The 23,152-nt window shown below is 40.4% G+C and overlaps 1 protein-coding gene across 1 annotated transcript in view; it reads left to right on the top strand.

The window, feature by feature from the left end:
* wtip (WT1 interacting protein) overlaps window positions 1-20,473 on the top strand; it is a 37,937-nt gene extending 17,464 nt beyond the window's left edge. The window contains exons 3-8 of the mRNA XM_085424421.1: window positions 9,411-9,478; window positions 11,281-11,343; window positions 11,859-11,989; window positions 12,620-12,671; window positions 13,532-13,600; window positions 16,098-20,473. Coding sequence (XP_085280547.1) covers window positions 9,411-9,478; window positions 11,281-11,343; window positions 11,859-11,989; window positions 12,620-12,671; window positions 13,532-13,600; window positions 16,098-16,250 — 536 coding nt within the window. The 3' untranslated portion in view covers window positions 16,251-20,473. The remainder of the gene's footprint in view (window positions 1-9,410; window positions 9,479-11,280; window positions 11,344-11,858; window positions 11,990-12,619; window positions 12,672-13,531; window positions 13,601-16,097) is intronic.
* Window positions 20,474-23,152: the final 2,679 nt, after the last annotated feature.

Raw genomic sequence — 23,152 nt, 5'->3', positions numbered from 1 at the left:
TTACAAAAAAAAGCTTCTTTTTTTTTTGCACATACTCATATCTCTCCCATCCACACATCATCTTTTTCTGCACAGCTGAAGACATGCAATCCTTAGCTGTTATCCTGCAGTTCTGTTGCCTTTCGTCTGCAGTTATACATTACAACTCAAAGGGTAGACCAGCAATTTGAAGATCTTTATCTCTCGTTTTGTCCACACAGAAAGCAATGAAATGTCTTGCAAAGATCTGACACTATTGCAATGTTCCTCTTTTTGGAGGTGAAACCTGTCTCTTTGCCAGATGTTTTGCCCTGAACTTTTGCGCATACCCTAGAAGTCGGAGCTTGCATCATTTCTGACTTCTGGATGACTCAAAACTGGGAGTAAATCTGTGAGAACAGTAATCAGAGCATAACATCAAGACAGTGCATGTGTCTGTCCTGGTTTTAGTATTGTGTGGCTCAAAGGGTGTGGTGGCAATTGGTCAAAACAATGTGATGCAACCATATTTTTTTGTTACATGTTTTGTTTTTGTAAATTAAATCCTAATATTTAATTAATCTGTTATTCAGCACTAAGTTTAGCAAGTATCTGTGCCTATGATGTAGTTAAGGAATGCAGTGACCAGCGTTACTCCCCTTTATTGATAAGCTTTGCTTCAGAAAATACATAACAGAGCAAAACACTAAAGTTTGAGTCCATTTTTATCCACAGTCTATATGATGTTAATCTCCACTGTTCAGAGGTGGATAATATGCTTACAGCAGACTTTGCTGTAGCCTCCGTGACTGGGGTTTCTCTCAGAATACCAAAAACATGAAGGTCTGCAGAGGCTTGTGATTGCATTGTATGAAAAAATCAGTTTGAAGTTCCTTTGTGAGCCAATCACCATATTTATCTGTTCCTGCAGCCAGGCAAACGCTCTCGTGGTTTCTCTGCCAGAGAGAGAACAGAGTGACGCCTTCTGCCAGCACATTCCTCTCTGTTAGGCTGGTTTATTGTCAGTGACAAAGCGCGGAATTAAATTAAAATACAGCTAACAAAATTTTCTGTTGTCTTTTGATGTGAATGTAAAACAATAAGCTTCTGTATGTACTGAAGCTCTCTCCTTGTAACTGCAGGCAGGTCCGTGCTGTCATGTGAACTGTTTATTCTGGCTAATTGACCTGATTGAGGAGCCAAACTCGGCGGTGTGATTGGTTTTCAGATGCTCATCAGTACCACCAAAAATGTCCAACCTGAGGATGTGTGACGGGTTCACTTTACCCTTTTTTGTAAAGCTCAAATTTGTTTGGCCACTGATAAAATTTGACTAACTCATAAAATCTTAGAGGAAGTAATAATACAACTATTAACCTTGGGAAGTCATTGGTTTTCAGATGCTATTTATATTTGATTAACTGCTAGCAAGAGCAGTGTAAGAGCGAATTTTCTAAGTGCACTTTTAGTAAGCACGTTTTGCCACGGGATAAACTTCCTCTCAGAGGGGAACAGTTATCTCGTGTTGAAACACACCAGCAGGCGTGTCACCAGTAGGAAGTTGACAAATACTTCTTGTTGGAATGTGACCTGATATGATCCACTTCTGTGTCAGCATTTGCTTTAGGGATGTAGATGTTTCAGCTTTTCTATCTGGTCAAAAGGTCAGCTCAGTAGATCAGCAATTCAAAGGTTAATGGTAAAAGATTATATTGTGCGTTGTCTGTTTTATGCTGACAATTTATTTTACCGTATTAGACCCAATCACCAAGAATGTAAAGGGTTTAAGCTGATTGACATCTGCTTAATTGTTCTTACTGGCTTATGTTTGACTTCTGACGTCAATGCAAACGCAGATAACAACAGTTTCACAAGTTCAAGGCAGCAGCGGCTTGAGAATGCAGGTGCCACTGTTACTCCACCAGGTACAAAACCTAAGTGTATGATGGGAAACGGGATTCTATGTGATATGATATGTGACAGATCATTAAGGAACACGATTGTCTTCTTCATATCGTTTTGCAATTGGTTTATATCTAAAGATCTTTAGATAGAAAGAGACAGGGCCAGCAATCAAGTCTGGGGAGATCGTCATGGAAAATGTTTTAATAATATTTCATCAGTTTTTAGAGTGTAAGGCTGCAAAATCAATGGATCAGTTTCAACTGACAGTCCAAAAAGCGTTATGAATTCATGTTCACTCGCTGCAAAGTTTTGAAGTTCATTTTAGTTCATATGTATTTCGTCATTTAAAGATTATGGACACTCAAATGGACAAATTAAAAGGACACACTGTTTTTTTCTTCTTCTTTCTTTGCTTAAAGTTTGTGATTATAAGTGTTTGTAACCTCAGTAGTCATGATTCATGATTTCTGCCAAAGCTGGAAAGCCCTACTATGAACCATTAAAAAAAATAGAGGCTTGGTTTTCATTTTTTTCTACTAAAGAAATTATTTTGTGTCAAACTCTGAAATGTTCCCCTTTCTCTTCGCAGCATGTGGCTGCTATAAGCTCAGCTGATGCAACTGAGCTGCTGCAAAGAGAGCAACACCTTTTAGGCTGCAGTTAAAAAGTCTGCTATTGAGGTCTTAATTCAGACTTCCATTGTTAATGGACTGGACTGGAAAATGTCAGTCAAACTAGGGCTGCTCAATTAATCGAATTTTAATCACGATTACGATCTGGGCTTTCAACGATCATTAAAAATGACTGAGCCGATTATTAGCCCCTCCCTCATTTATCCGCGACACCTTAAAGGCCGTCTGTGAAAATATTGTCGGGCATAAACTGGTCCGTGGCGCAAAAAAGGTTGGAGACCGCTGATTAAGAGGACCCGAGGGAAGCTCAGAAAGCTAAGCAGAAGTTATTTGGAGAGGAGAGTGACTGCTGTTGGTTGAAAAGAGAGTTTAAAAAAAAAAAAAACTTCAGTGGTGTTGCACACTATTTTATATTATTTTTTAAAGTTATTGTTAACCCTTTAAAGCCGGTCAGAGCAGCACGCTCCGTTTTGCGTAACTATTTTTAAATCCCTGTAGAATCTGAACCGTGTAAGCTAGCGCAATAATTTGTTTTGCATATGAAACCGGAGGAGTTGTACTTACATCTTATGCCATCAGCTTGTCCTAGGTCACGGTTTCGTTCCACATATAGCTTTGCAAAAATTGCATAAAAAGCGCTTGCAGGAACAAAAACATAATATTCCAGAAACACGCTTTGCCGATCCTATCAGCTGTTCGTAACACTTCCCACAGTAAAATGATGCACATGCTGTTTTCTTTGCAAATTTGCATCATAGGATTGTTTTTTTGTTTTTCCTGCAGTATATAAAAATTGCTGTATCTCCAAAATAAAACTATGAAGACACTCAAAATAAATTTCCTGTGGTGGGAAACTATTTTTTGCAACTTTATTGTATTTAAAGTTTTGAGGGATAAACCTCTTAAATTTCTCCAAGTAGAAATATATGTAAACAAAACAAAAGCGATTTTCAATTTTTTTTGTAGTTTATTGCACTTTTTTGCAATTTATGTAATTACTATGGACTTAATGCATACATATTATTAAAATATGGGCTATAACAGTTGTATTGATGTATAGCAACTTGAAATGCTCCCACAAATGGCACTACAACATGTAAAAATAATAATAATATAAGCTCTGGTGGACTTGGTTCTATGGTAGGTCTTAAAGGGTTAAATAAATATCGTCAAATAATCGTGATCTCAATTTCAGTGAAAGTAATCGTGATTATCATTTTTGCCATAATTGAGCAGCCCTAAGTCAAACTAAAGAAACGTAAAGCATGCTTCATTTCTCTACCCATAGTTTAATTCATCATATTTATGAAAACTTTATTATTTCCTTCCTTTAAATCTTCAGCTTCATATTCAGTGCACTAATCCAGGTAAAGCTATCAAGCCCAACAGTTGAAAAAGTCAGTAACTTACCATTGCTGCACCAGAAAATTAATGTTTGTGTGTGTGTGTGTGTGTGTGTGTGTGTGTGTGTGTGTGTGTGTGTGTGCTAGACATATACCATGACTAGAGAAGTAACACTTTTTCACTCTGTTTAATAAATGCCTGTCCTTAAAAAAATCAAAAGAGATAACACAAAGATTTTCAAAGTAAACATATCATAATAATTCCTCAATGTTCATAAAGTACTATCCAAAGGGGGGACTCTCTGTGGCTTTGGAAGTCTTGGGTCGAGCTTCATGTGCATACCATGAGCTCAGGTTACACTGAAAGAAATCCTGTCATCTTCACTTCTATTTGAACTCCAGCCATGAACTTAACCTTAAGGGTTGGATTTTTTGTCAGTTTTCTAGAGTTGCAGAGAATAGTCGACACATGTCCTGCATCCAAAATGTACAAAAGATCACAATTACATCTGTATCTTATCGGTAGGAAAAAATTATTCAGACCAGAAACAGCATGCAACTTAACAAAGTCACTGCAACGTGTTAAATCTTCTTTTTGTATTATGCAAAAATAAGATTCCTACATTCTCATTTTGGTAGTCATAGAAAAGGCCACATCTCCCACATGATCCAAGGATGAATCTCAGACACACTAACATTGTGTAGAAAAAATACACAGCTCTCATTTTAGGTGAAAGCGTCTAAACAACCTGGATGCCCAATGAAATGATTTCTATCCTTTCAGTGAAGACGAGTGACTCCTGCTGGGTTTTTTCTTTCTTTTTTGACTGAATAGGCTTAACCGAAACTGCCATACCAGAGGAAAATTTAGCCGAATGATACCTTCGCCATGGTGACACATCAGTCTTTATTTCCATGGCAACACCAGCATTCAAAATGCATGCACTAACAGATGAGCTGAGATTTGTAAATGACCAAAAATTGCACGCGGCCGTCATACGTGCAGAGGTCAGGAGCAGAAAGAGGGAGAGGAGAAAATCACTCATCATTATGTGTCATTATAAACCATACCAAACTCATATGCATGTGGTGTGCTGACGTTCATGGATTTTAAATGCTATTGAAAATTAGCTCTGTGCTGTTAGGCATGTTGCATACCTGTCCCTATAAAATATAAACTATGAAATTAAGTAAATACTATGACTGTGTAAATAACCTAACAAAATCAGTTGTAAACCTCTAGTTTCAAATGCTGTGATGTCAAAATAATGCGAGTATGGTTTGAAATTAAAGTGCCCTGTGTCAACTTTTGACTTAAAATTGAATCAATTGAAAATTGACTCCAGTTAACTAAATGTTTTTCTTTTTTTTAAAAAGTGATGGAAAAATCTGAAGTCTGTCAGTCTTTTTGATGGATTAGATGGTGGATTCATCAAAATATTAAATAAACACACCAGTTGCTGTCTTCTATATATACAACCTAAAATTAAACATACACGGTTGAATCCTCCAGAATCCTCCATGATTACGACTGAGTCATGGGTGCAGCTGGTTCCTCATGCAGAAGGAGCAGATTAGGCAGGCAAAATGAACCTCATGGGGAAGTAAGCGCTTGCAGCATTGGAAAGTTTAATCATAAAAAACTTTTGTTAAATTACAATCACTTTCCTGCTGGAAACATGATGCTGGTTATTTCAGTTTTGGGTGTAGCAGCAGAGCGAGGTTGGACAGAGTTTGCCCTTCAGAATAAAATAAAATCGGACACAAAAAGCTTTCGCCTCTGCAGCAGCCCTCTTTGATGCATTTGATTACACTCAATCAAGCACCCAGCTCAAGTCACCTTATATTTGCTAGTTTAGACACAAGGTTGTTTTAGTGCCTCCGCTTGAACTGTCGAATCTGTTTCTTTTGCTGCTGACATGTGGAGTGACCTTACAGCAGATTTTTTACATTTCTATTCTTTTTTGTGATGTACCATTATTTGTCCCTTATGCATTGATGTCCCCATCAATGGATACTCTTTTTATTTGTAGGTAGGTAATGAGAAAATAAGTTAGGAAACTTCACAACCCTGTCCATCAAAATGAAAGGCGATGACAAAGTCTAACACAACCTCTGGTTGGAACTTCTAAAAGTAATAACTAAGACAAGCAAGCAGAGTGAGACATGAAAATGAGAAAAGGGTTTTAAAGTAAATCCCAAACTGCACATCTAGCTAGTCTATGATGCCAGGATGGGTAAAATATGCTCAAGTTTACATGCAGTCAGGGGCCTAATGGGAGCAATTTGACTGAGCTATAATCATGGATCAGGCTCTGTAAAACCTGCAGGTAGATTGCAAAATATAAATAGAGCTACTGATTCAATGCCTTGCAGGACTGTGAGGACATTCGGCCCCTCTGCAGCAATGTCTGGTCACAAAAGGCCAAAGGAGCGAGAGGGAGGCATGGAGCCCTCCCCCTCTTTTTCTTGGTGATGGAAGTGGGCAGAGAGCGGGTGCTGGAGAGGTGCGGGGGGGATGAATGGGACCAGCTAGTGACCTCAGGCAGAAAGAATGTCCCCGTTTGCTCAGTCGGCCTGCTCCCCTAGCAGCGCTCCACACAGTCATCAGCACTGGGGCCTTTGTATTCACCTTCCAGACCCCAAACTCCAGAGCAGAGGCCACAGACCAGCACACAGCAACACCTCGCAGCCCCTGCTGCTGCACTGTTCACTATAATCTCACTGCTCCTGCCAGTTTAGCCCCTTCAAAGTCTCATCTATGAAGAGCTCTTCTTCAATCCTCCTTTTCTTTTTTGCTCCTCGCTACCAAAATGCTAATTGCTCCTCAGTCTCAAAGTCTTAAAAGTCTCACCTATTGTGTGGACAACATTCCTCTGCTGCTCCAGCCATTTATGTGGATGTTAATGTATTGCCATCTCCCAGCATTGTGACAGTGTGTGTGTGTGTGAGTGCATGTGAGTGCATGTGTATGAAATATAGCGACTGCATAAATTTAAGTTTAAAAAAAAAAAGCAGCATATTTTTCATGCTGGGACACCCATAAAATCAGTGGTGGCTCAGGACGACAATTAAATCTGACTAATCCTGCAGATTTATGAGATCCATGGGTTTCGTCTGCCAGGCTTGGGTGAAGTCATCGTGCTGCCACAGAGACACCGCTGCTGTTAAATGAATTTGAATGGGCGAGCAGTGTGAGATGCATGGCAGGGGGCTGTAGAAGCCAGCCCGCAGCAGAATTTCCTTTTCAGTTTGGATTCAAACTTGGATTCTGATGAATGAAGTCTAACCCAGAGGAATTCAGTGTTCTCACTCTGCGCTAGAAGCTCGGTGTTCTGAACCCGGGCTCACAGTGTGGACATGTTTATGTGTTGTGGGCCTGTGACTTTTTTAGGGTTTTAAAGTTATTTAGAATAATGAAGCGGTGTTGAAAAGCTGGTTGTCGTTTTCTGTATGTGTCAGAATAAGGGACATCCTCCCTCCAGTCTGCTATTGTTGGTCTGTCTGTGAGCAGTGCACAATAGCAGGGAAGAGTGGAGATTTTTGGGGGAGGTTTGGCAAGCAGCCTGCTGTATTGATTGTGTATGGGTTGTGAATGGATTCTTGTCGGGATCAATGGTTGAGGTAATTAAACGGAGGCAGAAAGTTGCCTTTTTTTAGCGAACCATCTGCTCCGCACTCTGTGTGCTGTGGCCGTGGCAGATAAAAGAAAAGGATACAGTAGGATGTGTTTTTGCATGTAAAAGTTAACAGAAGTGTTATATCGCATGTTCTGTCTGAAATAATTGGTTCATTGTTTATTTTTTAGTTTTTTTAGTTTTTGGGGGGCAAAGAAGTGATAACCTAACAAATACAGTCTAAAAGTGCACATTTTCTCTTCCATATTTTTATTATTGATGTCTGCGGGAGGATTCGTATTTCAAGATACAATTTATTTTTCTAATACTGGACCTCGGTGCAGCTACTCAGTTCATTCTCTACCTGCGACATGCAATTTTAACTGCTCTTCACTAGAAGGCCGACATTCTTTCATTTAAGCTACCTTTCTTCTATTCCGAATTCAGCTTCCTTTTCATGTCCTTTACAAACAGTAGGTTTAAACAGTGGGTGGATGGTGCACCTGTGACAGAAATCTGCAAACCAGCAATAAAGAAAATCGACTATTTTATCATCAGATTTTAAAAAGTGGAAAATTGGATAAGCTCATCTCTTTGCTTTCTCTAGTATTCTGGGATGGTTTTTACGGTTTTACACTAAACTTTGTCAAATCCTTTCCCACTCAGCTAAGATTTTAAAGTGTGGTTGCACCAAAAAAATTTTTACACAGAAAAAATCTGCAGGTCCACTTAAAAAGTTTTGGAATTTATGCAAAAAGAAAGTCAGTTTGCAAGCAAAGTGGAAACTGTTGCCACAAAGTTGCAATTACTTAAACTGATGAGTCACAGCATTCAAACCAGCTGCCTAATATCGTGTAAATCCTCCTCATGCCATCTCTGACCCTTCAAAGCAAGAATATGGCACCTTTGAGAATGTCATGGCACATTGGCAGTCAAGCCTTTGGGTCATTTGAGTGTTTGTGTGTTGGACTTATTTTGTGTTTGTGATGGTTTCTTCTTTTTACTTCCTAAAACTTTGTGGGTTTCATGGTGTGTAGCAGTTAGCATTGTTCTGCTGAGGTAACATGTTGATGTTTGGGGGGGGGGGGGGCTAAGGTTGGTGTGCAACAATGTTCAGTGCAATGGTTTTCACAATTTTTGTGTAAGCCAGAATTTAAAGGGATGACTATATTTATATGTTCAGAAAATAGCCTTTGTGTCCTCTGACATATCATTAGTTCTCCTTTTGATTCAGTTTGTAACATCTGGATGTCATCAGTCCACTGGCAGATACCTTGCCTTCACTGGAAAAGACACTTTTAAATCAGACACTTTTGAACGGTCTACCACTATTTTGATGTTGGCCTATTTCTCTCAGATGTTTCATTTGCAAAGTGCTTTTTTATTATTACCCAAACTGTACTGACAGATGACAGTGATGATGATCATTCAGTCCAGCTGAAGTCAAAAGACACATGGCTTTTGTGATAGTTGTCTTTCTTCTTCTTCTTTCAGTAGGTTAACCAAGACCTTTGCTGTATCACTTATTCGTAATTCCCAAAATGTAACAACTACACATAAAGTCTGGGGCTCACGTCAACTTTTTTTAGTTGTTGTTTTTGTTGTTAAAGGAAAGAACTGCTTAAAATGTACCGTTACAAAAAAAATAATTCATACCTTGATGTCCACTTGTGGTATACTGTAAAGTACAGTGTGCTATAATAATGTTTGGTTGTCAGAAAATCCCTCGTCACACTGTTTGGTTGTTGGTAGACAACAAAATAGCAAATGAATGCAAGGAGATGAGAAATAATATTCCCACTGTATATAAGCGGTTCTCTTGTTTACTGTAAGGGTCTGTGCCTTAAGATTTCTAGATCCAAAGTACAAAACTATGAGCATCCACATACTTTTGACTATATAGTCTATATACATCTTTGCATGTTGCATTTTTAATTTGCCGTTCATCTTTTCAGGGAGGAGGCTACGAGGGAAAGCGTTCTACAACGTCAATGGAAAGGTCTACTGTGAGGAGGACTTTCTGGTAAGTGCTCTCATGGTTATTGATTTTGTTCTGTGATGAGTGCATCACTGTGTGTTTGCCTCATGCTGGAGTCAGACGGGGATGCAGGTGGAGCAGAAAGAGCGAAGAATTAGGACCTCAGGCTACATTCTTGAACCCTCTGGAGGAAAAACACTGAACAGCTACAATTAGGGCTTTAGCACCACCCCTTCAATTCACACTAATAATTTCCCCAAGGAGCTCAATTACACTGCGAGCTGCTCCCCGGCACTTACAATTAGGAGGTGGAGAAGGAGGAGGAGGGTTGGACAGCTGCAGCTCTCAGACTCCTGGTCCATCTGCTGCAGGTTAACAGGCCAGACACTGGACCTGATCTCATGCTCCACTGAACACTGAGAATCGTGACCATCATATTTTGTTTACTCTAGCTGTATGTGATTTGAATAAAATGTAACTGATTTCAAACAAGGAAGGTGGCTGCAAACACTTCCTCTAACGCAGATGTTGAAATTGGTTTTGTTGTCCAGATTACACCATAACTGTTAGCCTCATGTGCTGACAGTACTTCCTGTTTATAGGCAGCTTTCCTGTAACCTGCTGGCCTGTTAGGAAACACTCAGATTCCTGTTTTGCAATTTACAATCAACACCTTTGAGATGTCGGGATGAGACTAATCTCCTTCCGCCTCCCTCCTACGGCTGATGCACGGCTAGTCTGGGCTGTCACCCTGGGGGTGCTTCATAGGTGGGGGGAGGTGCTGGCAGATGGTAGATTCAGAGCAGAGATGTCAGGGCAGGGGGCAGCCTGCCCATCATGACCTACCACCTCCACCTGGTAGCAGTGTCTCCATTAGCAGGCCCCTCTGTATCAATCAGGTCATGACCCAGAGGGGGTTGTGTGCTGCAGATGGTCGCTTTAATTATTCGCCTGGGCTTCAGGTTTGAAGGGAAGGAGCTACTGATGTGTTGGCGAGTGTTTTATTTCCTGTAGAAGACAGAGGGCACTAAACTCCCTCAACATGAAGGAATCTTTGACGAATTAGTTATAGCTGTAAAAAAAAAAGTAATGGAGGCTAAGAGAATGATGAGATGATTCTAAATAAAGCCTGGTCATCTCATTATAAAGTGTATCTATTATGCTTTTATTTATTTCCTTTCATAATTAAACTGTTACATTTAACATGGTCAAAGTTACAAATAATGAGGTCAACACATTAAGGTTGAATAGCTCAACAGCTCACGCTTCAAAACACTGAACACTGGCAGTTTTTTCAGCTCTTGGTTCTGTACAATGTCAGAGAGATGATATCCTTATATGGTCATTTGACACGCACAGCTCTGACTGAGAGCACAGAGGTCCCACAGAAATTGAATGTGCCACATGCTCAAAGCAAAACAAAACAAAATAATAATAATAATACAGTCACTGGGAAACAAACAATTCTGCTTAGTTGCTAGGTGGTTGACATCCTATTTTTGCTCTGGTGTAAGTGAACCATTAGAAGATGCAGCCAGCCAAAGTGAGCGAAAGTGAGCGAAACTGTAACAGCTTTTTTGAGGCTACATTTACATTCAGTATGAGACAAATAAGAATTGTTTTTAATTGTAATTCACGCAGAGTTCAAAAATAAAGATATAGAGGTGAAAAGGGCATAACTGATCTCATTTAACAAGCAATTCCCTCTGTAGATAAATACAAGATTGAAACATGTTTTCATGCAGAAAGTGTGAAGCATTGCTTTAGATTGCAAGGTCAGTCAGTGCAACAGTATCCAAAAAAGCAATACTCAGCATGATAATCTGCGTGTCTGGTTTCACCCACAGTACTCTGGTTTCCAGCAGACGGCTGAGAAGTGCTTTGTGTGTGGTCACCTCATCATGGAGATGGTAAGAGCCTTGAGCAACAAAGACCTTTTTTTCCTTATCAACCACGTTTTTAATAAAAATCATTAATCTGATTCAGCAGTTAGACATGCTGCTGTGTTTTCACAACCGTTAGAGGAGAACAGAGAATTTTTACTTTACATATTTAACAAAGAATTTTAAAGAAGATACAGATAAAAAAGATGTAGTGTTGTATAATCCAGTATTTTTCCAAGATATAATTTCCTTCACTCATACATATATCTATAGCTACATCAATTTTTCTCCAAGATAAAGTTATCATCTTTTTGTCCTGCAGGAGTCCAAAGTCAATTATATTTGAGACCTTCACTCCAGCAATCTCACATACTGTCTGAATAACACTATTCCAATAAAAAATTGGACAGCCCTTTAGAGAGTGTAACCCTTTCTCTGCCTATTATGTCCCACTGCATGTCCATACCTGTTATTTAAGTCCTATATAAGAACTATTATTATCTTCTATTTTCTTCTCTATTTTTTTCTGTGTGGGAGTTTAGATCCTCCAGGCACTAGGCAAGTCCTACCATCCCGGCTGTTTCCGCTGTGTTGTGTGTAAGGAGGGTCTAGATGGAGTGCCTTTCACTGTGGACGTTGAGAACAACATCTACTGTGTCAAAGACTACCACACGTAAGAAGACGATCGTTTTGTAAACAAACAGCTCAGCACGTAAAAGTAATGTTTGGCACAAAGAAGCAGTCTGTCTCAGTCTGCCAGGTGTCACGGGGGTACGCCACACCCTCCTGTTTGTTTAATTATTGTCCTGGTATTTACAACCACAATTCCAAAAAAGTTGGGATGAAAACAGAAAGCCACGATTTGCAATTCTCATAAACTCATATTTAATTATCATGTCACATGTTTAAATTGAAATATTTAATTATTTCGTGATAAATATTACATCAATTTGAATTTAATGGCAAGAGCAATCATTTGTTGCGCCCATCCCATCTGTTGTTGGTACACAGTGATAAACATGGCCTCGTCCTAAGTTTTTTGAGATGTGTTGCTGCCAGCAAATGAAAAATGAGCCAATTTTTTTCCCTTAAAGTGGTAGATTTTCTCAGCTTGAGCAATTGATATGTTTTCTGTTCTATTGTGAGTAAAATATAGGTTTGTGAGATTTGTATTGCATTCTGTTTTTGTTTACATTTTAAACAGCATCCAAAAATTGGGTATGAATGTGTATTATATGTCTAAAAACAACTTTTAGATTTAGTTGAGTTAAACACAAGGTTGACGATTTTTTTTCCATTACAGGGTTTTTGCCCCCAAGTGTGCCTCATGTAACCAGCCCATCCTTCCAGCCCAGGTAACGAGCAAAACAATATTACATCTTGCCGTTTTTGAGTGTTACTGATGACTTTGGTTGGACTCAGAGACCAGAATTTGACATTAATCATGTGAACGTCGGGTGTATTTGCAAAAAGGCTCATTCATGTAACTAATTTTTTCCGAATCTATGTAAAAGAGGTGGCAAAATCTAATCTGGGATCAAGAACGGCAATAAGAGATGCTGCTACAACTCAGATACCAACCGGGAGCAGGTGTCCAAGCTCAGATTCACAAACATTTACAGCGTGATTTTTCCCCCCTGGGATCTTTGTCAGAGTGTTGAGGTTTTCTGTAACATCCCAACGTGTCTGAGGGAGAACATTCACCACAACTGACCCAAACTGCACCTTCACATAGAACAACCTAATTCTCACTCATCACTCACTTTCTCACCAGATTTGACTGTCTTCATTTACATCTGCATTCTCAAAAATTCAACTTGAAGAGTCGCCCTTCTGACACACTCAAGGAGATCCACTACACCCACTGCAGATTCAAACGAGCACAAAGTCAGAATATAACTTCACAAAGCAATCGAAAAATAACAGCTCCACATAGCGGCGCCCTGTGAGGGAAGAATCGTCCGATTTTCTTTTTCATTGAATTTTTCATGGATTTTCTTTTTAATGATCTCTTACTAGCACATAATCACCAACAGGGAGATGCTTACAGAAAAAATGTACAAAAACCAAAGCAAACAAAAGCTTTTGCTTTGAAGGTGAAAATAAAAGCCAATATGTTTTAGATAAAAGTAGAATGAATGAATCAAAAATTAATAATAAAAGCTGCAGGGCTCAAACATCAAACTCATCACTTTCTGTGTGTTTGTCTCCACAGGGCTCTGAGGAAACTATTCGCGTTGTTTCTATGGACAAGGACTACCACGTGGAGTGCTACCATTGTGAGGTGAGTCACTTCGACTGCGTACACTGACTGTAGTCTCTCTTTCTCACACACACTTCACAAGGTATGAGTAAGAGTGATCTGCCATGCCTGGGATTTGATTAGAGTGAATTAAGCATCACTGTGCGTGATTCAACTTTTGAGGCGGTTGAAATTATAAAAACACACACAAGGACATATTTGCACACTACTTTAGCACACACACACACACTAACACACGTGCACATCTGCTTAGTCCCGTAAACACAGTGAACTGTGGTAAGATCTCCAAATCGTGGGATAAGAATAGACTCACTGTTTTCTACCAACGAGTGTGAATCACTGCTCTTGTGGAATGAATGAGACACAGACAGGGAAAAAAAACATACTGATGGATATCAACCAAAGGTTACAGCTCAATATGTGACTCATTGACAAAGCGCATTGCAGCTCGGCTGGGGGCTTGCTGCTTAAACCCAGCTTCTGACATCTCAGTCATCCTGTCGCTCAACTTGGCTGCTAGATTTTTTTTTTAGTTCAAGTGTGCCATGAATGTTTAGTGAAACAAATAAACATTTCACGCCTCCCTGCAGCGATTGAGCAGGGTTTTTTTTTCTAAATCGTGAGATCATTTTTACTATCCCCTGAGCAGGATACAACTTGCATATGTCTGAATGGCTGAGGTTCCGCTTCATAGAAATGCATCAGATCGTTATATAAGCAGCGGGTAATCATTCAGTGGAGCTCTGAATGGGGGGTGAGAGGGAGGCTTATGGACAGGAAGGGTAAAGTCTGCAGTTGAATCATTCTGAAGATGGTAAATAATTACATATTGAGGGGAAAAAAACATGTTTTTTCTGTAATGCTGTAACACGACAGTTGGATTTTTGAAAATACAGCGAGAATCACATTGATGCACAGTGAAAATTCATTTATAATATGTACATTTTTAAGCTGTTTATCCGGTTTTAAATCACCCGAGTGGTTAGCAGTCAGTTTATGTAATCCCTCCAACATGGTCAGGGTCCACATCGGGGTCTCGTCGTGTCAGCCATGCGCAGAATTCCTCTGCAGGCTCAGAGATCAGTGTGCTCATTCATCAAAGCATACAATTTGCCTCTTTGGAGGCAGCTTTTCTCAAACCCACAGTTCCCTCTGGACATCTGAACTCTTCAAGGATAAACCCACTCACTGTCTATGATTTGTCTCAGAGTCAGCACCCTGTTTACAACGAGGGTCCAGAAAGACGCCCACACTGAAGTCACTGGCACAACTTGGTGTCACTAATTAGTTTTCTCATCTGTTCATTTTCTGCAAACAAGCCTGTTTCCCAAAATCTCAAATTATTTCTTTAAGGAAAGAAACTACAGGTAAAGACAGTAAAAATAATTAAAAACTAACTAATAACTTTACACTGAGCAAAGTACTTTTATATTGCAGGTGGCTTAATTTGTTGAAATCTGTTTTTGCTGTTATCAACAGGAAAAAAATACTTTCCCCCCCAAGTTTTTAAGAGTAAAATCTTCCATAAATGTGACTCTGAATGCTATTAAAACCTTCAGGATATAGACTGCTCCAAAAATTGAAAGTTTGGTAGCTATAGGTGGAGATTTTGGGCTTAAAATATAAGAAAGAAATCTGATTTTAAAGATATATGTTTGAAATTCAATATTTACTGGTTAAATATTGAAAGCTTATAATTATTACTTTAAAACCTCTCCAGTTACTTTGTATCGCAGGTCTACAGTTCACTATTTAAATATGCACAGCAGAAACCTGGATATTTGTTGTGAATCACTGGAACAGACAAGCTTAGAAATGAGTATATCAGAGGAACAGCTCAGGTCGAGATGGTTTGGACATGTGCAGAGAAGGGATGGTTGATATATCGGACAAAGGATTGAAGATGAAGTTATCAGGCAAGTGGAAAATAGGAAGATCACAGAGAAGGTTGTGGATCATAAACATCTACTATTTTACTTAAAAAGACAAAAGGTGTTTGCTTACTCGTGCCAAGTAGTGCATGCACCCAAGAGATCCATGTGACAGTGGAAACGTCAGATGAAATTAGACAGTCTTTAAGCTGCAAGCTCACTTCTGAAAAGGTCGATGGGTAATTTGGGGTTTTTGTTCTGATCTGCAAAATGTACAGCCAGTAGTCAAAGTAGCACCATGTGTGCTGCCTCCGGCGTGCTCTGCCCAGGCAGCTCTCTCATCTAAACCACATTGCCAGCTTCGGTCTTTGAAGTACACTCTTTCCTGCTGTTTCCTCCTTTTGAAATCATCCCAACACAATTCTGCTGAAAATGTCTGAAGTTCATGTGTAAAATCTCAAATTAGCAAAAGATAAATGCCTGACTGTATGATTGTTCCACCAGTCTGAGACATTTTGGAAGCAAAATAGCATAAAACCTCAAAATTTACCAGTGCATGTAAAATACATGTTTTATAGTGTCTAAATGGATTTTTATTAATATGTGTGAGCGTGATTATTAAATATATGTAATTATATTTATTTCAGGACTGCGGTCTCCAGTTAAATGATGAGGAAAGGCACCGCTGTTATCCACTGGAAGGCCACCTGCTCTGCCACGACTGCCACATCCTTCGGCTCCAGTCGCAGGTTCCTGCCCATGCGCCCCCCAGCTACCCTCTCCATGTCACTGAACTGTGATTGGGAGAACTAAGCTCCACATCCCAGGTGATCTGGGACACCAGCAGTGGGCAAAAAAAGGCCTGCACCCTCTTCAGCAGTTCCAGAGAAGCCTCTCTGTGGCCATCTGAGTTACTGCCCCCGTCCTCAGCTCGACAGCCAGTCCGTGGACTAACACACACAGTGCAGCTCCCACCACAAGCCCTGCTATTACATGCTAGGGTTGGGGAAAAGGGTCCCTCCCTTACCCTCCATTTGTGGTCCTTTCCATCCCCCTCCCCCTTGGGCGCCTAACCCTGAAAGTCAACACGCCAGCTCACCCAGAGGCCCCTGATGACGTCACACCTCCTGACCCCAGCACATTCATCAGAAAGAGGGTTTCTGGATTGGAGGAGAAAGCGCAAATTCAACTCTCTCCTTGCTTTCTCTCTCATCCTTTCTGTATCTTTCACTCTTATGCTTTGACTGAAGCAATTTACCACGTGAATTCACCAGTGCTGTCACATCTGAGAACGCTGCTGATGTTAGCGTCAGGAAGGCCGGGGAACGAGCCACTGCATTCCAGTGCTGGCTGGGCTGGACAGGCCCAACGGTGGGCATGCCGTGCCTTCAGAGTGGGCTCTCCCCGTGTAGCTTCTAACACTGAAATGGAGTCCTGCTAAAGGCTATGCAATGGACACCCAGCATTCATGACACAGGGCTGTGATGAAAAACTGTCACCCTTGCACCACCTCGACATCACCGATGCAGAGTAGCACCACAAGCCCAGAGGACGGACTGACATTCCACTTAGAAGTCACAAGCAGTGTCTTAATTAATGATTATATGATGACAGAAAATTTTAGATGCACATAGATTGTCTTTTATATATGGATATATATTTTGCAGACATTTTCCACATCAGATCTTAGATGTAGATTCTTGTTTTGTTGTTTTCTTTTTAATGTTGCTGCGCTCATGGTAGAATCAGTCTAAAGCCTCGGAAGCTTTTGGTCTGTTGTATCATTTCTCCTCCAGGACACAGAGCCTCTTCATGCCTGTCAGAGATTCACAGGCTTTGTAGGAGCAGACCAGGATCAAATAGTATTTGCCTTCAGTTGTTTTGTCCCACTTTGTACACCCAGTGAAATTAGTTTCTTTTAGCCCTTACTCACCATAGAAAGCTTACAAATCAAGCATCGCATTAGTTCAGGCAGGCCTTGAAACTAGGCTTGGGTGCACTCTTCTTCTTCTTCTTCTCAGCTCACCGCCTTCTACAGATCCAATTAGCAAATCACATACAGGGTGCACTATTTAATAAGCTTTAGCCTGCATACAGGTACTACACACCTGCAAGTCACATTGCAACCCATCTCCATCACAGGAGATGGAGTTTCACGCTGGTGCTCTAAGGACAAGGGAGTCCCAGACCAGGCCAAATAGAAAATACTTCTTTTGGTCATGTGCTCCCTGACTGAACCAATGTTATCATTCTCTGTCTTTAACAGACAACAGATGAGCAGTCCCATCGCACAGATTGTATAGAGGCAGCTATACGTTGTAGTTAAATCCTACAAAATGTAAAACAAATATTAATCTTTATTTCAGACCCTTTTAAATTTATCTTCATGCCTTCTGTCATCACACCACAAGTCATCAAAGTTATATCATTAAGATTAAGACTTAGCTTAATCCTAACGTCTTAAGAGATTAGCCGGAGATAAGTCTTTAAATACAGAGGATTAGGGCTTTTGGTGCAACACTAAAGGACACTCAGCAGTCGCACAAGGCAGATGTCCACAGCTCACAGGAAAAATTCCAGCTGTGACTCACTGTTGGAGAAATTTCCAAAAATAAAGCATTCATTAGCTCTTTTTTTTATCTACAGTTCTCAAAGTGGGGTCTGAGGATCCCCAGGGGTCCGCAACCTATTGCTAAGTGGTCCCCAGAATAAATTCCTGTAAGTTAGAAAACTGAACTTCATTGTTTAAATTCACAGATATAGACTGGAACTATTTGCGCCAGTAAAAGCAGCATATTGGATCCATTATTTCCCTCCCACATTAGGTTGGGAAACATCATATCAGTCTGTCACCAGCTCTTACTTCTCTCAGGGTGCATTATAATGTTCCTGTTACTATTTAGCTCGGTGTATTAGACCGCTGGGTTGCTGGCGCGCATGGAGAAATATCAGCCCACAGCATCTGGTGACACTAAACACAATTAATCTGTTTAGGGTTTATAATATAGTGGTTGTGGAAAAAAATTTCCCCCAGTAAAAAAGTGTGAGAACTCCTTGTTTTAAACTATATAGGGTATATTCTTGGCTAAAGACAGTTTATTCAAACAGTTTTTAAAGCTACAAGACTGGGACAGTGTCGTTTTGATAGGCTGGTGATTGTCATGCAGGTAAGCATATATGATCATTTGTTTCAACCAGGAAGTAGCTGAATTTCCTTAAAAGAGAGACATAAAAGGCCACACTCTCTCTGCTACCATGGGTAAACCAAGCGGGTTAAAACAGACTGAACGCTTATCTACAAATACCTTTTGCTCCAGATCTGTTCAGGGCGCTGTTTCCTGATGTTTTTGCAGACTTTTTTTTTTTTTTTTAAATCACATCAGCACATCGTGCATTACTATGAGGAATCTCTACTTGTCCACATGCCTTAAGACAGAACAGGTTTGTTTGTGTGTCTTTCTCTGGTCTGCCATGAAGCCTGCTGTTGTGTTTCGAGAGGATGTACCTGAGAACACGGAGCTGCTGGTCCCACCTGTGTTCTTTAGGGAGTTCCACCCACACCCCCTTCTTTGATTGTGTGTTTGTGTGTGTGTGTGTGCATTGGCAGGCACTTATATGTATGTCTTTTAGTGAGTGATGTGCATATATATCTATACATATATGCAAAGGAAGACCAACACGAGACTTAAATATTTTAAACTTCAAGCTGTGGTAGCGTGGAAAAATTCCCAACCTTCTTCATTGGACTGTTATCAGTGTGTTTATTGAACTGGCAGTCTGTTGATCATTCCCTGATTATATTTAAAGCATTGTTTTTGTGAGGAAAGCTCTTAATTCTGAAAGAAATCCTGCACTTCTGCAGATGAACCCCAACAATATGAGCTTATTTGAAATAAGAGCAACTTGTCATAATGTCTAATATTGTGTGTGCGTGCATGCGTGTGTGTGTGTGTGTGTGTGTGTGTGCGTGCGTATTAGTGGCAGGGCCATGGCACATGCACCTCACTGTGTTTGCAGGGCTCAGCAGCATCCAGCACACTGATCCTTGCGCTCTCAAACCTGGTAATGATTGTGATGATGCTGTCTGTTCATTGCTTACCATATTCCGGATGTTTGTCTCTAATTGTTGGTGTTTGTTTGAACTTCTCTCTTGTACCATACTGGATCTCAAACATGTGAAGTTTACACATGTTCCAGCTAATGCTCCAGTAGCTCATACGTCAAACTTTGACCGTAGCACTTAAACTCCACCCGTCAAGTATGCAAACTTGAGTAAAACAATCACCAATTGTTACTTGCAAACACTGGCCGTGCTTTTATTCATACTGTAATACATGCAGGTCTGATTAAATACTACTGAATGTGTCCAAAACAGAGACTGAAGCATAGACTGAAGGCAGGGGTCACCACAGGCCGAAAGGGCTTTTTAATGTAACCTGATGTAATGAGATTCGTTTGAATGTAATAATGACTAGTACGTGTAAAAGAACAAAAGGACTGCATACTGTACGTGATTCATTCCCCCCGTATTTGATGTGTTTAACCTCAACTTTGTACAAGGGTTAAGTCATGTGTGCTATACTTGAAGAATGAGGCATTTTCTGAACTTTTGTGTTTTATCAACGACTTAACAAGCCCAGTTTATCCCCTTCAAAGATGTCTTAATTCGCTTGTTTAAAAGTACTACTTCAGTTTCTGCTGCATAGCACACAGGTAGTTACCCTGTACATAAAAAGGCTAGTTTATTTTATTTTATAATTCTGTCAAAAATCACTTGGAAAGAAAAGATATCTTCTCCTACTCGTAGTTCCAATAAGCACATCTGGATACCTGTCACACATCTTTTATATCGCTAAGTGTTTTGATTACCTAGATGGTTCATTTTAAAAAAGGAAACTAGATCTATTTATCTAAACATGAAAAAGTCTAAAGTTATTTAATGTATTAAAATCGGGACGTATCATTTAACTGTAGATGACATAATCTGCTTTTTCAATAAAGTGGTTTTGTAGCTAACTGCAAACGATTTCTGATGTTCGTTTTGTTTTATTCTCTGAATGTTATTTTAATCATAATTCAAGAATTATGTACACTCAGCATCTCTAACTCGATATGTTAGTTACACCTTGACAGTACCAGGGTGGCTGGATTTTGACATAATTACTTCTTCTTCTTTTTTTTTTTTTTTCTTTTTTTTTTTTTTGCCTGTCCCATTTGGCTCTTTTGCCATCAGAATTGTTGTCTAAAGGCAAAGAAAGATGCCCAACGGATTTACTTTACCAAATGGACCATCCCAGCCTTGCCGTAATGGTCCATTTGATTCACCTTTTATTGTTTATTTTATTTTCACTTACTGAATACGGGACAGACTTGACTGGGGGAAAGAAAGAGGGAAAGAGAAACAGCTGAGAAGAGGGACGGGGGAGAAGGGCAAAAAACAAAAACCAACAGAATGAGCAGAAAAAAAAAGAAAAAAAAGAAATAAATGCATATATCAATCACCTGGATCACCTGCTGAGAAAGAAAAAAGAAAACAAGCAGAAGAGAACAAGAGTAATAGAATAAACAGCATCACAATGATATATGGGAATATGACAGTAAATACTAAATATTAAACATTATTGTGCAGCACATAAGATCAACAGAACACAGTGTGCTTTGAGGTAGGAGCCAAAAAGGGTGTAGTTTGTGGGTGTGATCACCCGTGTGTACACCTGTGAGCATGGACGCGCTTGTTTTTTTAAAAGGGTCCTTCATGTAATGATCTGCTAGAGGGTGTGGGGGGGCCACAGCCCCGTCCTCCAGGGCATGAAGCAGGTATGGAGGAGATCAAAACTCCAGACATCCAGAGGCCCCCAGAACACAAGAGACCAAGGAAGACCAACAGAGGGGCAGCCGCGCCACTGTCCCGGAAAGAGCTGAGGAGAGTCCCAGATGAGGGCTCACTCAGCAGCCGCGGAGCAGAAGCCAGGGGGAGTTGCAGTGACGCGCCCGTGAGCTCCGCCGGCAGCCAGCCGTGCCTGAGTGACCGAGCCCCAGGCCGAGAGGCCGGGGGCACCCCACCTCCCCAGGCTCCAGGCCCCGATAAGCGGCCGCCAAGGAGTGAGCCGGTGTGTACCTGGACGCCCACCCCCGGACACAAAGAACCACCAACGCACCGATGTCTGAGGGAGTCCGCCACTGGCAGGGGAAGTGGTGGTAGGGGGAGATAGGCCTCCAAACCTTGGAGGGCCTGAGATGTCCCCAGAGAGGTGGCGCCTGACACCCAACCTGACATATAGACACAGAAATACAGGCACACACAGATACAAACATCCATTCCCACCCTCATGCTCTCATATGCACTTACTCCACACTCAACCAACGTGGAGACAGACATAAAGAGACGCTGTACACACGATCACACTCCCCAAGCGTACCCTACAAACCGGGTCTAGGTACCCTTGCCCCTGGAGGGGGACATAATTACTTCTTAATGATTCAGATTAAGCAAGGTGCTGGAAGCATTCCTCAGAGATTTTGCTCCATAACGACACGATAGCATCACACAGTTCCTGCAGAATTGTTGGCTGCACATCCAGGATTCAAATCTCCCGTTCCACCAAGCTCCAAAGGTGCTCAAAGGACATGATTTGAGCTTTGTGAGACAGCACCATATTCTGGTGGGAGTATGAGAAGATGGGTATACTGTAGTCATAAAGTTGTGGACAGGCTCAGCAACAATACTCCGGTTGACTGTGGTCAGCTGGTAGTGCAGCGCCCAGTGTGTGTCAAACTCTGTCTCTACTATACAAAGGTTAGATTTGTACTATCCAAATTAAGACCAGGCAGAATTTTTCCAACATTCAATTATCTGATTTTGATGAGTCTTTCCGAATTGTATCCTCAGTTTTGGATGGTTCTCTTTTTACCACGTTAAAGGAACAAGGGTATGGTTAAAATCAGTTTAAAATCAGCTTCACTGAGTCCCACACTGACACTATTTATTTTCTGTAACATTCACTATGAGCCAAGTAATTACTGAAACAATGACTTGCCACTATTTGAACAAAATAAAATTAAAAAACTGCGGTATTTTATACTTTCCTGACTTGCCGCATGCATTGTGTTTTGCTTTTGTGTCATTCATATCTCTCGATGACCTCGTCCTCCTAATTGGCAATTTTTGGATCCATTTTATGGCAGTTTACTGCCCACCAACTGATGCTTCTATCCATATCTCATCAAGCCTCATTGGTATTTCTGTTTTATTAATTCATCTTCATTTAAGTGAACATGTTGTATGGACTGCCCTCTTATCACATAGGCTACACTGTGAAAGAAAGAAGTGTCAAATGAGAACAGGACCTGAAGCAGAAGGCCTGACTAAAGCTGATAACCACTATTATGATTTCTGTTATTCTTGATTAGTTTTTTGTTTGTTTGTTTGTTTTCTTTATGTTCACCTAGATACTCTGTAGTCTCAGATCTCTCCTTCAATATCGACAAAGAGGGAGGAATTGTAGTTAAAGTAATAAAATGTGTGAAAATACAGATATATGATGGTTTTGTACACAGAAGCGAACGTAAAAAAATTTGGTGGACCAGCATGTTGTTAAGTGAAAAATTGTTTGGAGTTGACTACAAGCTGTTTCACCACAGTTGGACAATAAAACGGAGATGCAAACTTCTTCCAAAAGAAAGTCTTCACAGGCTGAAAAAA

This window comes from Rhamphochromis longiceps, linkage group LG1, assembly GCF_057381845.1.
Source record: "Rhamphochromis longiceps isolate RC_006_pf linkage group LG1, R_longiceps_female_GT1.1, whole genome shotgun sequence".
Lineage (NCBI taxonomy): Eukaryota > Metazoa > Chordata > Actinopteri > Cichliformes > Cichlidae > Rhamphochromis > Rhamphochromis longiceps.
Note: the sequence above shows the minus strand (reverse complement) of the source record. Positions and strands in the feature narration are given on the sequence as shown.